This window comes from Sinohyriopsis cumingii, chromosome 12 (genome assembly GCF_028554795.1).
Source record: "Sinohyriopsis cumingii isolate HCF-2022 chromosome 12, ASM2855479v2, whole genome shotgun sequence".
NCBI lineage: Eukaryota > Metazoa > Mollusca > Bivalvia > Unionida > Unionidae > Sinohyriopsis > Sinohyriopsis cumingii.
In genome coordinates, this window is record NC_142972.1 from 116,024,958 (window position 1) to 116,041,537 (window position 16,580).

At 33.6% G+C, this 16,580-nt stretch overlaps 2 protein-coding genes across 2 annotated transcripts in view; one reads left to right on the forward strand and one right to left on the reverse strand.

Moving 5' to 3' along the window:
* LOC149787300 (sodium-dependent phosphate transport protein 2B-like) overlaps window positions 1–6,626 on the forward strand; it is a 27,468-nt gene extending 20,842 nt beyond the window's left edge. The window contains exons 7-8 of the mRNA XM_089976086.1: window positions 5,224–5,276; window positions 6,546–6,626. Of these exons, the coding sequence (XP_089832212.1) occupies window positions 5,224–5,276; window positions 6,546–6,626 (134 nt within the window). The remainder of the gene's footprint in view (window positions 1–5,223; window positions 5,277–6,545) is intronic.
* A 1,116-nt stretch (window positions 6,627–7,742) lies between these two features.
* The window catches only part of LOC149787301 (uncharacterized), a 98,943-nt gene continuing 90,105 nt past the window's right edge, over window positions 7,743–16,580 (reverse strand). The window contains exon 17 of the mRNA XM_089977839.1: window positions 7,743–14,591. Within this exon, the coding sequence (XP_089833965.1) occupies window positions 14,335–14,591 (257 nt within the window). The 3' untranslated portion in view covers window positions 7,743–14,334. The remainder of the gene's footprint in view (window positions 14,592–16,580) is intronic.

Below are 16,580 nucleotides of genomic sequence, written 5' to 3' on the forward strand. Positions count from 1 at the left end.
CGCATATAAAACAGAGCTTGTTACTGTCTCAAACGAATCTTTCATGATGCGCCAGGTCTTCCCTTTCATGCCAAGTCTGTACAACTTGTAGAATAACCCGTTATGCCAAACTGTGTTGAAGGCTTTAGCATTATCAAGAAATGTATCATAGACAGGAGTATTTTTATCCAAATAGTAGCATATAGATTCTTTGATACAGAACGCTGCAGTGATACTACCGCAATTATTTCTAAAACCCTGTTGCAATGGATTTGGAAAAGAAATCTGCTTAGAAAATTAAAGTAGTCTACTATGTATAATTTGTTCAAGAACTTTCTGAAGCACTGGAATTATAGTTATATCGCGGTAATTATTCATATCTAATTTGTTCTTTCCCCCTCCTTTGAATATTGGTATAACTAAACCTTGTTTAAAGTGGCACGGGTACTTCTCGGCCTCGTACACTTTTGTGAATATCATTTCAAGTAATTGTACACTGCTTGGAGGGTCCGCAAACAGTAAATGCTCAGCAACAATACCGTCGTGGCCACATGCCTTATCTTTATTGAGAGAGCTAATTGCACTACTGATTTCGTCTCTAGTGGGGATTTTATCAACAAGTTCATCAAAGTGTGAATAGGTTTCTTTAGTTTGTTTTCTGACCTCTGCTAAGACCATCTGGTAATGATTTTCATCGTACAGATAAGTATTGTCAGGCAGTGATAAACTGGAAAAATGATTTGCCCATAACTCTCTAATAGAGTCGTGATCGCGTACAATTTTTCCGTTTGTATCGATTTCGTGAATGTAATCGCGTTTATTTCTTTTATTCCGTATAAACTTATAGAAAGTAGAAATATCGAGCTCTGCAGCCTTTTCAAGCTCACTAAATTGTTCTCTATCGTATATTTCTTTAGCTTTCAATAATTCTTTTGCAAACAATTTCTTCGCTTTCTTATAGTTCACATATGATATATATTCCCAGCCTCTTGGCCTACTATTAGAAATCCATACCCTGCGTTTCAGCCGCATTTCCGTGTGAAACTTTTTTACGTTTAATAGTTTCCAATAGGGGTTAGCGTATGGGCAAAACCTCTTTATGGGGAGAAACCTAGAAGCTGCTTCATGTAAAATCTTTACGGTGTCTTGAATAATAATTCATTGCGTGTTGCTTCCTTATATCTATTTATTTGTTCTGCTGAGGCTTTCTTCCAATTTATGGAATGAATGATATGCTCGTCAGCCATTGTTGCATTATGTACTAAAGGTGTGACCAACTCTATTTTCACAGGAAGATGATCTGAAATGTTCAAAGGATGATCAGATCTGGGTCGGTTCAGTTAGGAGTAATCAGTAGAACAAACAACACAGACCCAGGTCTGCAGGCGCGATAGGATCCGGCAGATCAAGTTATTTTTTGTTTTCAGTTTGACTCCACTTACATAAACAAGTCCATATGGTATTATAGCAACAAAAACAACACTAGCAAATACTACTGCTACTACTTCTATTAGAACTATTTTTTTCTGATTCAATTTATCTTCTGATACACAACTTATTTTTAGATTAACGATGAAAGTGGCTGTGATTGATATGAGCACATCAAGAGTGATATTATGTAATACTAATTATTAATATCTTTGTTGTTGTTGATGATGATGTTAACAGTTTGATAACACATTACTATGGACCAAGTCTCCTTGACCGAGAAAACCTGACCAGAGTTTGGACGCGCACCTTTAATACATTCTTCGTGGATCAACGTGGTTGACCTGAGTCAGCACTCTAAAAAGCCTCTGACTTTTTGTCACTCAAGAATATGATGCTCCAGTCCATTATCATCACAATGTGACGGGCAATTTAGCTCTGCACGGTTTATTGTTAGCATCGTGGAAAAAAAGATAAAGTAAGGTGTATCATCGCTTACACCTGTTCCATAAGAAAGGAAACTACAGGTAGTGTTCCATCACAATTACAAGAATATGGCGAGAGGAGATGGTTTACCATTTCCTAATAGGATACATTTCGGAACACAGTGCGCATCACCCTTATTGCCATTTTATTCCTTTAATTTAGTTTCTTTCAAATGAATGCCACCATAAAAACACGTTCCTTGAGCAGTGCCTAAATCACATAACACAACCATTGCATCCTGGTGACGTACGCTGTAGGAAATTTTAATTATAATACGTCTCTCTCTTCTTTGGCTGACATCTCTCAATAAATACATATATGAAGGGTAATAATAAAACGAAAACAATAAAATGATGATAATGCTACTACTACTAGATAAAATAATAATAATAATAATAATAATAATAATAATAATAATAATAATAATAATAATAACAATATTATTATTATTATTATTATTTATAATAATTCTTCTTTTTCTTTTTCTGCTTCTTCTTCTTCTTCTTCTTCTTATTACAAATACTACATCTCAACGTTTGGTGAAATGGACACTTAAAATGTCATTTACCTTCTGACGTCCAACTCATAGCCACTTAGTATATTTGGCTGACGATTGACGTTTACGGTGGACAGACAGTGCCACAAAGATATCATCCTGTTTAAAGAAGATCTTATTTCATTTAAACATAATACTATCTCGTTAAAAGACTTTTTTCTCTCAAAGATTATATTTTTTCGCTTAAACAAGGTATCATTTTGTTTGTGCAGCATATTATTTCGTTTGAGTAAAATGCCATCTTGTTAAAATATTTTGGAAAATAAAATAGAGGCACTGTACAGCGACAGCAGACTTTAAAAAATCCGAAAATTCATAATAGCCATATTCAAAACAAAGTTATATCTCAATTTATTTAGAGCAATTCAATCATTCCAGAAACATATATTATAATTGCGTTAAGAAGACACAGAGCGGCCAAATTAAATAATATGAAGGAATGAAGGATTGAAAACAGTTTAGATTTGTTCGTTTTGTCCTCGATTCCAGAGGCTTAGTGATTGATGTCCTTTCTTAATGACTACAAAAATATGCTGTCATCGTTTTTTGTTGTGTTGTACATACTGTTTCTTACACAACAATTCAAGTGTATTATTTAGTCTTCTCTTTTCGTTACAGCTTCGTCTGTCAAGTCATTGTCTAGAGAAACCCTAAATTGTTGGTGACTCTCCCATTCGTTTCATATTCTTCTTCTTATCATCAATATTATTATTATTATTATTATTATTATTATTATTATTGATATTATTATTATTATAATTATTAATAATAATATCAATATTATTATTATTATCATCATCATTATTATTATTAATATAATCAATATTATTATCATTATTATTATTGATATTATTAATATTATTATTAATATCAATATTATTATTATCATCATCATCATCATCATCATCATCATCATCATTATTATTATTATTATTATTATTATTATTATTCGAATCACAGCCAAGAAAACGCTACATCACCTTTAATTACTCGTATTCATCAAATTAGCAACAACTCAATTTATACGATTTATTAACCGTGTCAGCTAGAAATCATATGTAGAAACAAGCATTCGTATACAGGGACATGGATTTATCTAAACGTAAATAGAAAAATGAATTATTATTATTTTTATTTTTATTATTATTGTTATTATTATTATTATTATTATTATTATTAGTAGTAGTAGTAGTAGTAGTAGTAATAATAATAATAATAATATTAATAATAATAATAATAATAATAATAATAATAATTTGAATACCATACACAGAGAATAATTTATCTATTATTTGTTTACACAGAATAAAATATATAAAACATTAAATTCAAGTCAAGCAGAAATGAATTCAATTTTGGACAAAGCCAAGTCCAACATACAATGTTACAGTACAACAGCATGTAATGAAATTTTTGTCTAGATCTAGGTTTTGGAATTTTCTTAGTGTATTTTACATAATCCAGATTGTGATTTTTATTTTGTAAACATCATGATCATTTTAGAAGGTTATTTTCCATTATGTAATGTTTTATTTTTAGAAAATGCTAATTATAACCTGATGTCAGGTAGAGAACTATATAATCTTGTAGCTGAGAGGATTTATCCAGTTGTGCGTTAAGACATAGCTTTTTACAATTGCATTATATGTTGTGTCCAGTATTTCATTTTTGGGCTGGAAATTTTATTTCTTCAAATTATTGAATTCAAGTGATCATATTTTCTCGAAATACAAAAGAGATCCGATGATTTTTTTCGACAGAGAAATGTACTGGTATTCATAGTGAATTAAAATCTGGAATTATATTACTGTGATTCAACAACACTTTCAAGTTACCGCAGACGAATCATCGCCGTCAGTATGTTGGATTTATTCTGGACTTTTACTGAATTTTATTCAGGACTTTAAATTATTTGGACTAATGTCTGCAATTCTTGGATTATTTTATAATTTAGTTCGCAATACCGTAAGTTGCTTTTCCTCATTTTCATTTTGTGTTCGGGGAAATAAATGATTTGTTGAATCTTAAGCTTGTTACCTTCCACTTTTCTGTTCCTTATTTTAAAAACATAGACTCGTAAGAGTTATGCCCCATTGCCTCTTTGTTACAATACTAACGGACTAGCTTGACTGTAAAAAGGTTACATTAAATTCATTCCAATAATAAAACGTTAAATTATCTTTTTAAATCTTATAGTTAGTAGTATGGAAAACAGCGGTACTATCAATGCATTCATAAAATTTAGTTAACAAAGATTCGATTTCCCTGTAATGGCGCAGAAAGCGTGGTAAACAAAACTTAAGATGTCTACATATACTAATATAATGACCAATGGGTATCCTCCATTCTTGATTACTGAGATTAATTCATCCTATTTCTGTAAGTACTTCCCAGACGTCACGGAAGTATTGAAATAGTGAGCCGAATATAAATGGTCAATCAGTGGAGAATACCGTAACTGTTCTAATATACGCACTGGTGGCGGTGGAATTTCCGGGAGGGTGGTGGGGGCCTGGAGAATCGTACATTACTGTTTGACCGAAAATGTTCATAAATGAAGTTGTTTTAATGTTTCTAACATTCGTTGGATTACTCTTGTACTGTTGATATTATTAGGACATACCATAATTGAGGTATATGGATCTTTCAGCCTGGATAAGGTAGGTATATATTTGTGTGGAAAAAGGGGTATGCACGTTTATTAGAAGGGAGCTTCTATTAGAATACCGACGGCATTCTTAAAAACATGAGTGAATTATTACTTGAATCCACAGCTGAAATACTGGCTGAGAATGTGACATCTATATTGGCTGAAAAGGTGGATTTGGTAAGTCGACGAATCTCAAGGATAGCAAATCAAATACATCTATGTGTGTGCGTTGTATTAAGTTGACGCATATCAAGGATAGCAAATCCAATACATCGATGTGTGTGCGTTGTATTAAGTCGACGAATCTCAAGGATAGCAAATCCAATACATCCATGTGTGAGCGTTGTATTAAGTTGACACATATCAAGGATAGCAAATCCAATACATCGATGTGTGTGCGTTGTATTAAGTCGACGAATCTCGAGGATAGCAAATCCAATACTGTAGATCGATGTGTGTACGTTATATTAAGTCGACGAATCTCAAGGATAGCAAATTCAATACATCGATGTGTGTGCGTTGTATTAAGTCGTCGAATCTCAAGGACAGCAAATCCAATACATCGTCGTGTGTGCGTTGTGTCCTTGGCTATATGAATATGCTCGATCCCTTCATCTTTACATTTTGACAGAAATCATCAAAGTGGAAGACATTTACAAAAACGTAGACTTCATCAGATGTCAAGTTTTACAACAGACGAACTGGTATAATCCCGTTTTACCTCATTATTGCTGCGGAATTCAGATAAAGGTACCGATCCCTAGCAGACATCACATTGGAGCACGTCGAACAGAACAAAGAAAGATGACGGCTTGCAAACGTCATGCTGAATTGTTTGTGGGAAAAACTTGCTCAACGTCCAATATTCGTAAAGACATACTAATTGGGTTATCCAAGCCGATCAACTAATCAATGACTAAGGAAACTCGTTACATTACGTGGAATTCATTCATGAAGATTTCATCTAAGGGAAGTGCGAAGAAGTCAAGGAGTTTGCTCTATTCAACAATATTAGCAATGTCATCACTCTAGATTATCGAAAATTACAAATCAATGATGAATGCAAGATTCCTGTTGCTTTGACTGGCTTTTAATCAGTCTATTCGACGTGTTGAAATGAAGGTGGCATAAATATATAGAAGGACTCAATCCCAAACATTCATCTAGAGCAGGATTTGTCTACTTGGGAGAAGGTTATGAAGTACAGCGTTTTAGTAAACACGATAATTCATAAAAATAAAATAAAGAAAGAAAAACCGAACCAACAAAAACATGAACTGTATTTATTATATCATGCAAGAAAACACGAACTATTTCTTTTATGTACAAACATCAGCATGTTTTGCCATTACAAAATATAAACTGTTAGTCATGTTACATTGTCAAAGAACCCCACCCCAAACTATAAAACATCACTCACTTCTATTCAATATGATTTCCTTTCAGCTTCATCTTCTGACAATGGTGTTTCTTCATCCTTCCATGCTGATTATTGCACCGTATGCGAAAAGACGAGGAAAACAGTAGGACTAGAGCATACACATTTGTTAGAGGTAGTCTCAAACAAGTTTTATGATGGCTTACTTTTGGCAGCACCTCAGTTACTACAAGGCATCAGTCACATTCAAAAAAAACATTTTTATTCAAAAGAATTCCATATTGTAGTTTGGCCACAACTTCTTGATCAAAGGAAGAATTGATACTCAATAAAAAAAAAATCATTTTGAAACCGGGTTGAAGGGGTTCTTCAGGTAATATCATTATTCGTTCACTTTTAAGATGGGATCCTAATAGCAAAGCTAAGAAAGAAAACCTAAAATACAGAAAAACAGAGGAAAGTAGAAACGAGTTCACACTCGAAGAAGAAGAAAACTCATATTAGAATAACTCATAAAGAGAGGCACTGCCTCTAGAACGCACACGTACTTAAAGCACCTTGATATGCGACCGTCTCTTCTGCCTCTAGAACGCACACGTGCTTAAAGCACCTTGATATGTGACCGTCTCTTCTGCCTCTAGAACGCACACGTACTTAAAGCACCTTGATATGTGACCGTCTCTTCTGCCTCTAGAACGCACACGTACTTAAAGAACCTTGATATGTGACCGTCTCTTCTGCCTCTAGAACGCACACGTGCTTAAAGCACCTTGATATGTGACCGTCTCTTCTGCCTCTAGAACGCACACGTGCTTAAAGCACCTTGATATGCGACCGTCTCTTCTGCCTCTAGAACGCACACGTGCTTAAAGCACCTTGATATGCGACCGTCTCTTCTGCCTCTTCTTCTCGTACGTTAATGATGATGGCAGCAAAGCCTGACTTAAGATCTTATTTGATGGGAAAAAAGAAACCCATCTCCGAAGAAAACTTCACCCCCATTTGACCTCTTCTACTTGTTCAAGAGACTGATGCCAACAAAAAGGTGACTTCTTTTAAGACAAGACTACGAGACAGAAGAGGCATGATACAAAGTATGCTGTATCTGCCCAAGCATGAATTGGCATGATTTAGCTTGTTGAGAATACGAGTAGGACCTAAACTTAAGTTGGTGCGACGTACGTACAGGCAAACAATGATACTTTATTCAGTACAATAGGACACAGGTCTAAATTACATGCAAAAATATAACAAAAAACAAACGTATGAAGCGAGTTTACTTAGTACAAGTACAGCAAGTATAAGTACTTATATTTTCATAATAGGTTTCTTTTCTCCCTGCTAAAAGATAAAAACTCACAAACTGATGGAATAATGTCTTTGAGATTACTTCTCAGCTTTTATCTTCAAATACAGAAATAGAGGTAAATACTTCATATGAATCTCTCCGAAGTTTGGACAACTGCAAACAAAATTATATTGTTTCTACAATATTAAGATGACAGTATGGACAGAGTTTATCGTCATATTTCATTTTATGAATTCGTCATGAATTAAACTTAATATCAGGTAACCCGCCTCTTAATTTACAGCATATATTCTTAAAAGAAGAGGCTTGTCTTAGCAGAGCAAAGTTTACGTAATATTGACTGGCAATACAAAATACAGTTTACGCTATGTTGGCTGTGACAATGCTAAATACAATTTATGTTTTGTTGACTATAAGATAAGATAACAATTCTGTATTTCAGACTACAAAGTCCATACCTCTAAAATAAAATATAGATATAAATTAAAACATTGCAAACATAAAAGAACATATATATCATACCTACAAGTATAAAGATACATCTGCAACTATTAACTGCGACATGCATTGTTAAAAATGAAATTAAATGACACAATTAAGTAGTAATTTGTTCCATCAGCTAATAATATGAGAATTTAAATGACTGTTATAGTTCCAAAGAGATTTCAATATACAGTTCTTACTATTAGATATTCTTGTCATCACTGACAATACATACTTTCTCATTACTTCATCAAAACTGAATACATTATAATTTACAAACATGTTGGAGGCACTGTTCCACCTAGGAAGACCTAATAGGAAACGAAGACTATTATTATAACCAATAACTAGTTTTTTTCATACGTTCACTAAAGTTTTGTCCACAGAGGAGCACAATACATGGGGCAGCAATAAGATTTGAATAATCTAATTTTGATATTCAATGAACAATTCTTGAATTTACGTAGAAGCATGTTTGTTCGAGTACGCAAAAGTCGGTAATGACAATATCAAATACATTTTATGACTTGTTGATTGTGACAGTATTAAATACAGTTCGTGCCTTGTTGATTGTGGCAATACCAAATACAGTGTGTGCCATGTTGACTGTTAAATACAGTTTATATCTTGTTAATAGTAGTAATGCTATGTAAGTTTCTAACTAAAAGGAGCCGAAATTTAATAATCCTTTAAAACACTTAATAACAAAGCCATGATTTAATGACTTCAATCGAACGGTTCCAGTGCTGTTTTTCTTCTATTAGGTTTAGATATACAGGCATGAGTTATAACCAATACTCCTTATATCGCTGCGTTCGGGTTAGCGAAAAACACTTTCCAATGTAAAAGAAACAGAAAGACACAAAAGTATATAACTCATCGATTGAGTCTTATCTGCCCTTGGCAATGCTGACATAGAACGTTATCTACATCCAGTTGATGGAACACTTGCGTATATACAGTTAGCCCATTTACATGTGTTACATGTAGAATACGGAAACGAATACTACATAAAATGTTTAACTTACACTATTATCATTATTATTATTATTATTATTATTAATGTTTATTTCTTTGTACCAAAAGGTGTCACGGCCATGGCATTACCGCATGAAACTCTGAAACGGAACTCTGAACTTTGAACCAACCCCTCCATTGCTGGATCGGCATCCAGGTTATTAATAATAAAACATTATGTCAAGTATGATCACATTTCCCAAATCAGTGACAATGGAGTTCGTATTAAAAGATTCCTTCTTATAATAAAACAGAAGCCTGCAGTTAAGCAACAATATATCCACGCCATTTTTCCAGTAATCCGTACCTTCTTCCATTTACACATATGTGTCCCGTTAACCCCACCACAAGAATTAAACTGCTTATTTGCAAAAGTCAGAACTCTTTTTGTGTTAACTTAGATAAGGAATTATAAAGAATAAGATATTCACTCATATACAGTCTTATGTCTGATGGTACAGTAATCTATGAGCGGTCACATTCCACGCGTTTAATATTATGTCTGATGGTCCAGTAATCTATGAGCGGTCACATTCCACGCGATTAATATTATGTCTGATGGTCCAGTAATCTATGAGCGATCACATTCCACGCGATTAATATTATGTCTGATGGTCCAGTAATCTTTGAGCGGTCACATTCCACGCGATTAATATTATGTCTGAGGGTCCAGTAATCTATGAGCGATCACATTCCACGCGTTTAATATTATGCCTGATGGTCCAGTAATCTATGAGCGGTCACATTCCACGATTAACAAAATCAACGAAAAAAGACACTTTCTCTTGGCAATGCTGACATAGAACGTTATCTACATCCAATTGATGGAACACTTGCGTATATACAGTTAGCCCATTTACATGTGTTACATGTAGAATACGGAAACAAATACTATATAAAACGTTTAACTTGCACTATTATTATTATTATTATTATTATTAACGTTTATTTCCTTGTACCAAAAAGTGTCACGGACATGGCATTACCGCATGAAACTCTGAAACGGAACTCTAAACTTTGAACCAACCCCTCCATTGCTGGATCGGCATCCAAGCTATTAAACGTTTCATCTTCATAAAACATTATGTCAAGTATGATCACCTTTCCCAAATCAGTGACAATGGAGTTCGTATTAAAAGAGTCCTTCTTATAATAAAACAGAAGCCTGCAGTTAAGCAACAATATATCCACGCCATTTTTCCAGTTATCCGTACCTTCTTCCATTTATACATATGTGTCCCGTTAGCCCCACCACAAGAATTAAACTGCTTATTTGCAAAAGTCAGAACTCTTTTTGTGTTAACTTAGATAAAGAATTATAAAGAATAAGATACTCACTCATATACGTCTGATGGTCCAGTAATCTATGAGCCGTCACATTCCACGCGTTTAATATTATGTCTGATGGTCCAGTAATCTATGAGCCGTCACTTTCCACGCGTTTAATATTATGTCTGATGGTCCAGTAATCTATGAGCGGTCACATTCCACGCGTTTAATATTATGTCTGATGGTCCAGTAATCTATGAGCGGTCACATTCCACGATTAACAAAATCAACGAAATTCGAAAAGCAGAGCTTTAAACTTAATGTGCTCACAATTTTATTGGAAAAGGACTTTTTCGTATTTGATCTGGTTATGATGGGTTTCTACATTCTTTCACTGGCTACTGTTAAGGGGATTTCGAAATACATTTTTTGATTGTCTCCAAAACTAAATAAATTCTTCAATTCAAATGGAGGAAAATGTGTTTGTCCAAAGCTAAATATATTCATCAATTCAAAGGAGTAAGAGCTAAATAAATTATTCAGTTCGAATGGAGAAAGATGCTTGTGTCCAAAGCTAAACAAATTCTTTAATTGAAATGGAAGAAGATGCTTGTGTTCAAAGATAAACAAATTCTTTAATTCAAATGAAGGAAGATGCTTGTTTATAAAGCTAAACAAACTATTCAATTGAAATGGAGGAAAATGAGGATACTGATTATTGTCTTATCAAGTTTTGAGTCGATGGAGACTGAAAACTAGCAAATAAATCAAAGCTTCCTTAAATGACCGTATTTAATGCATAATCGTCTGCTTTGCGGACAGACTGATTTTATACCATTAAACAGTTAGAACTGTATCAATTAAAAAAGGAAGATCTGGAATGGGTGCTACTAACGATGACCTCAGATGAAGCGTGTCCTTTTGTACGTTTTGAAAAGCAAGCCACCTGGGACCTAAAAAAGATCTGGACTAGACATATTACACCCTTTCACAAAAAATTGAGAACGCGGTTTTCATAGAAACTTCAGAATTTCAGCAAGTAACCTTGGATCTAGAGAAAAGCTTTTCATCCCTTGCCTTTAATAATACAAAGGAAATGGACACTGTCATGAATAATATCATAGAAGAAATCGTTAATAATGTGCGTGTGTGTGTGTGATTTGGATTTTTAACCTATCTTTAACATTTTTTCAGTCATATCGCTACGATGTCTGCAGTGTGACAGTTTATAGTGATGTCTAGCACCGGGGGCGTCATGCCGCAGACATGTAGCATGATGTCCCACCCAGTCACAATATCCTGATACCAGGCCGACCAGTCCTAACACTAACCTCTTAACGCTCAGCGCCAGGCGAGGCAGCTGTTAGTACCATTTTTGTGTCTTTGGTAACCACGAGACCACCGGAGCGGTATATTCAAGTCAGAATTGATTACTATTGTATGTATGTATGTATGTATGTATGTATGTCTACACACACACACACACACACACACACACACACACACACACACACCTCAGTCGTAATGGGTAAATGAGCAGTGATGAACTTTTTTCTTTTCATGCATTCCTTGCAATTCAAATTTTGCACTATTTAATATTGCAATATCAAACAGCAATGTATATTTGATACTATATTTAGAAATAAAATTTTCAGACACTGATGTTATCATCCTATTAATCAAGACAATTTGATGGAATGACTAGGTCTTTACTATAATTTTGCTTGTCTTTTATTCAAACGGAGATTGGATATAACATAAAATGTTATTTGTACACCCAAATGGTTTATGTCTTTTTATCCCTGACTATACCGATGAAGATTTTAAAATCCGGTGTTATAATTGCCTGACAACAAAATATAAAATGCTCATAAATATTGCATTATTGAAATAAAAAAGCCCCTATTTTCTTTTAGTAAAAAGGCTCTATATTCAAAAGGAATATAAATTTACATAAACAAATACTATTCAGGGCTGGGCACATTCTTTATTCAATAGGAATATAAATTTATATGTACAAGTACTATTCCTAGAATGCGCATTCTATATTGCTTTGTATATTTAATTTTTATTGGTTATGTTTTTTATTTTTATAGCAATGATTATATTTTATGTATAATTGTATGTTGGAATTGACCTTCTCCAAAATCAAGTTCATTGTGTACATGACCAGTAAAATATTTTTTAAAACAGATACCACATAGTTAATATTTCTCTATTAGTATGGGTTGAATATTAGGATCATTATCAATGAAGGTAAATATGCGTATGTGGGTATGGGTCTTGGACATTGGAATTCCCCCATGGAAGATCCTATAATATCTATTGTTTGCCATTTTTGATGATAATTTTAGTAACAAATTTTATCTTGTTGACAACTTCAACATTTCTATTATTGAACGCTTGGTCCTAATCCTGGTTCTACGTTTGTATCTTAGTTTTTTCAAAATGTTGTTTACTTGAGATATTAGTTATTCTTGCATTCAACATCTGAGATATAATCAGTCTTATTGTTGTGTTCACAACTTTCATTTGGGTGGAATTATTTACTCAAATTATTATTAACTGGAAATACAAAGTGCTCATCGATTTTATTCTTGAACTGGAACATTAATTTGGAATTAAAGAGATTTCAGACAAAACCATATTTGCATTTTATTATTGAGATACGTCAAAAGACTGTTTGCACATCGCCACACGATATGACACTGGCACATTAGAGTCTACAGGCACGTCAAGATATTCATTTGAGTCTACATGCACGTCAAGATATTCATTAGAGTCTACAGGCACATCAACATATTCATTTGAGTATACATGTACGTTAAGATATTCATTTGAGTCTACAGGCACGACAATATATTCATTTGAGTCTACATGCAAGTCAAGATGTTCATTAGAGTCTACAGACACGTCAAGATATTCATTTGAGTCTACGTGCACGTCAAGATATTCATTAGAGTCTACAGCCACGTCAAGATATTCATTTGAGTCTACAGGCACGTCAAGATATTCATTTGAGTCTACAGGCACGTCAGGATATTCAGTACTGGAATTTAATTGGGATATCACTGGAAGTCCGTTGAAAGTTGGTAAATTTTGACTTGTAAACATAATTGTAGGACTATATGGGACTGAATTCACAATCATTTTTAATTCTCAATTTGTAGGTTAGGGGAAAAACAATTGTTGAATGATACAAAACTTGATGGTTTTTCCTCTTTTCTGTTACTTACCTTAAGACCAGAGAGTCGTAGCAATATTCAATATTACATGTAGAAGTGTTATTCCTAGATAGGCCGCACACAATATTCAAAAGGAATATAGATGTACATGTACAATTATTATGACTAGACTAGGCACATTTTCCGGAACACCTTACCCTTCCAAATATCAACCATTCAGTTTCTAGTTAGAGGATGAGAATAAATCCTTATCATTGGATTCTATTTTTTATGGAATAATGAACGAATTGATAAAGTATAACATTGATACATTACCGTATATTTCCTTGCCTAAAACGTTTAAGGCAACCGCTAGTGAAACTAATACAAACTAATGCCTTTCTTTAGAACAGTTTAATTTATAAAAGTAACGTTTCTCTGTTTCTCAAGTTTATGTTTTTTAAGCAAAGGAAATTCAATTCAACCTTCTTGTCATACAAATCCGATATTTATGTTGAAGTTCCTTTTTGACTGGCATGTTAAGACTGGATATTTCCTCTCACCTACTTCCAAACTGTCCAAGATGAATATATTTTGACCGTCGCATATAATGAATTACATCACGGCATCTGCTGGAATTTCATCGTAAATAGATTTCGTGTTGTCATAGGGGTTTTCATTGGTCCTGCCTGTGAGGCCTAGATAGGTCTCATTCATAAAAGCATCTATTGTATAACCACCTTTCTTTGCCTTCTTTAGCTTATAGACTGTCACGGCGACAACAACAGAAATGAGCAATAATGTACCGCAAACGATTCCGACGATGTGAAAAGTATAGCTAGAAACAGGTGTGTCAGCAGCCATGGAAACACCTAGGAAACAAAGTAAAGATGTTAGGGTTTGTTTATATTAATATGGCAACCCACAACGACTGCGAGTGATAATATTTTATGTTTACTAGCATATCTGCCTAATGTGCATACTTTAATATGTGAAATTTGTTGACGGAAGGCCACTGGGTCTATTGATTGAAATACAGTCATCGTATTAACATCATATTTCCTTTGGGCATACACTAGGTGCGAACGTGTGTGTCTAAGGGAAATATTATTGTTATTAAATAAACAAGGAGATGAAATGTAATTGCTAAAATTGTTTCAATATAAATTTTCATCATAAGAAATGGATATTAATGAACGGACGGCTCGGTCTAAAGTCTAATCTGAGACACGTTGTTCATATGCTAAACACTGTTTAAATACATCTCTGACCTCATATTTCGGCAGTTAAACATTTTGTTGCAATCAGACAGAATGATACCTGTGGCAGTACTGGTTCAGGAAAACTGCAGCCAACTTTAAAACAAGGTTCCATTATAATAATATGTCAAACAACGTTGCTAAATAAACGGTATACCAAGGAAGTTTCAAAAACAAAAAAACATCAGCAAAACATACCTCACCTTTCACTAGTCTCGACAAACTATTGTATTAATTGTTATAGTAACCACGTAACATTTTATCAATTCGCATTTACTGTGACTTGAAAAATAATAATATTTGGGTTTTGTTGAAACCTGGAATAACTTTTATTTCCCTAACTTCACGACGCTGATTTATAACTGTAAACGACTACACATCTGCACGTAATATTGAAATAGGCCAAATTAAAAATTGAACTAATTAACTAGGCCAAATTAAAAATTGAACGTAATATTCAAATAGGCCAAATTAAAAATTGAACTAAATATTGAAATAGGCCAAATTAAAAATTGAACTAATTAAATAGGTCAAATTAAAAATTGAACGTAATATTGAAATAGGTCAAACCACACCTCGTGAATTCTTAATCAGGATAATGACTTGATCAGGATAATGACTTCGTTAACATCAGGAGTGATATTATTGAATAGAAATATTGAACTTTTTTCATATAAAAAAAATGCATTGTAAATGATGTAGGTACAGAAAGTGGTTTTACAAACTTTTTGCTTTATTTTAAATAACTCAATTTTGTTCGTCTGATTACCCTCGTTAATGTACGTTCTATCAAGCATTGGGCCGTTATGAGAGTCAGCTGTCTGGAATCATTATTTTCTTCAAGTCTTGTTAGGAGTTTTGATGGCTATGGTTCCCTCGGCGTCATTCTTTTTAAGCAAATAGGGTCAAGCTGGCTTAAGGACCATCTTTCTTTAACAACTGAGTCATTTTTGCAGTAATGCCCCTTTCATTGAGGTCCGTCATATTCAATTAGTAATAAAAAATATAAGTCGGTTAAGTAGCCTTTATGTTTTTAATAGGCTTGTCTCGTCATTTAGGACAGGTTGGATCTCTTAAAAAATTGGAGAGGCTTTTTTATTATAAGAGCATGAAGTTTATAATATTTTTTATAGAAGTGTTAATCTGATTGAGACGCAAGTTAGTAAAGTGACCTTGTGTCACAAGGTAAATTAACGGGTAAAATATCTTTGTCAATGGATGTAAATGCGTTGATCACCACTATCGAAGTACAAATGTAATCGAACAAGTGCACGAGAAGAGAAAGACTCTCGTTTTTGAAATCTATGACTTACATTAATTTCATACATAACATTAGTGGGAAATGATTAAATTTCTGATCGAAATAAGCTCCGAATTGAATTTAGGAACCTCTAAGAACTCAAGAGTGATAATTACTTCAAATTCACCAAGAAACCAACAAACTAATTCATGCCAATACTAAGAAAACAAAATACTCAGAAACGTCTGTTTGATCCTGACATCAGGACCAATATATTACTTCAATTCATTGCATTTTTATTCACTAAAGGAAGATAACAATTTGCGGACAGCCAAAATCTATAATAAAGAAATTCAAATGTA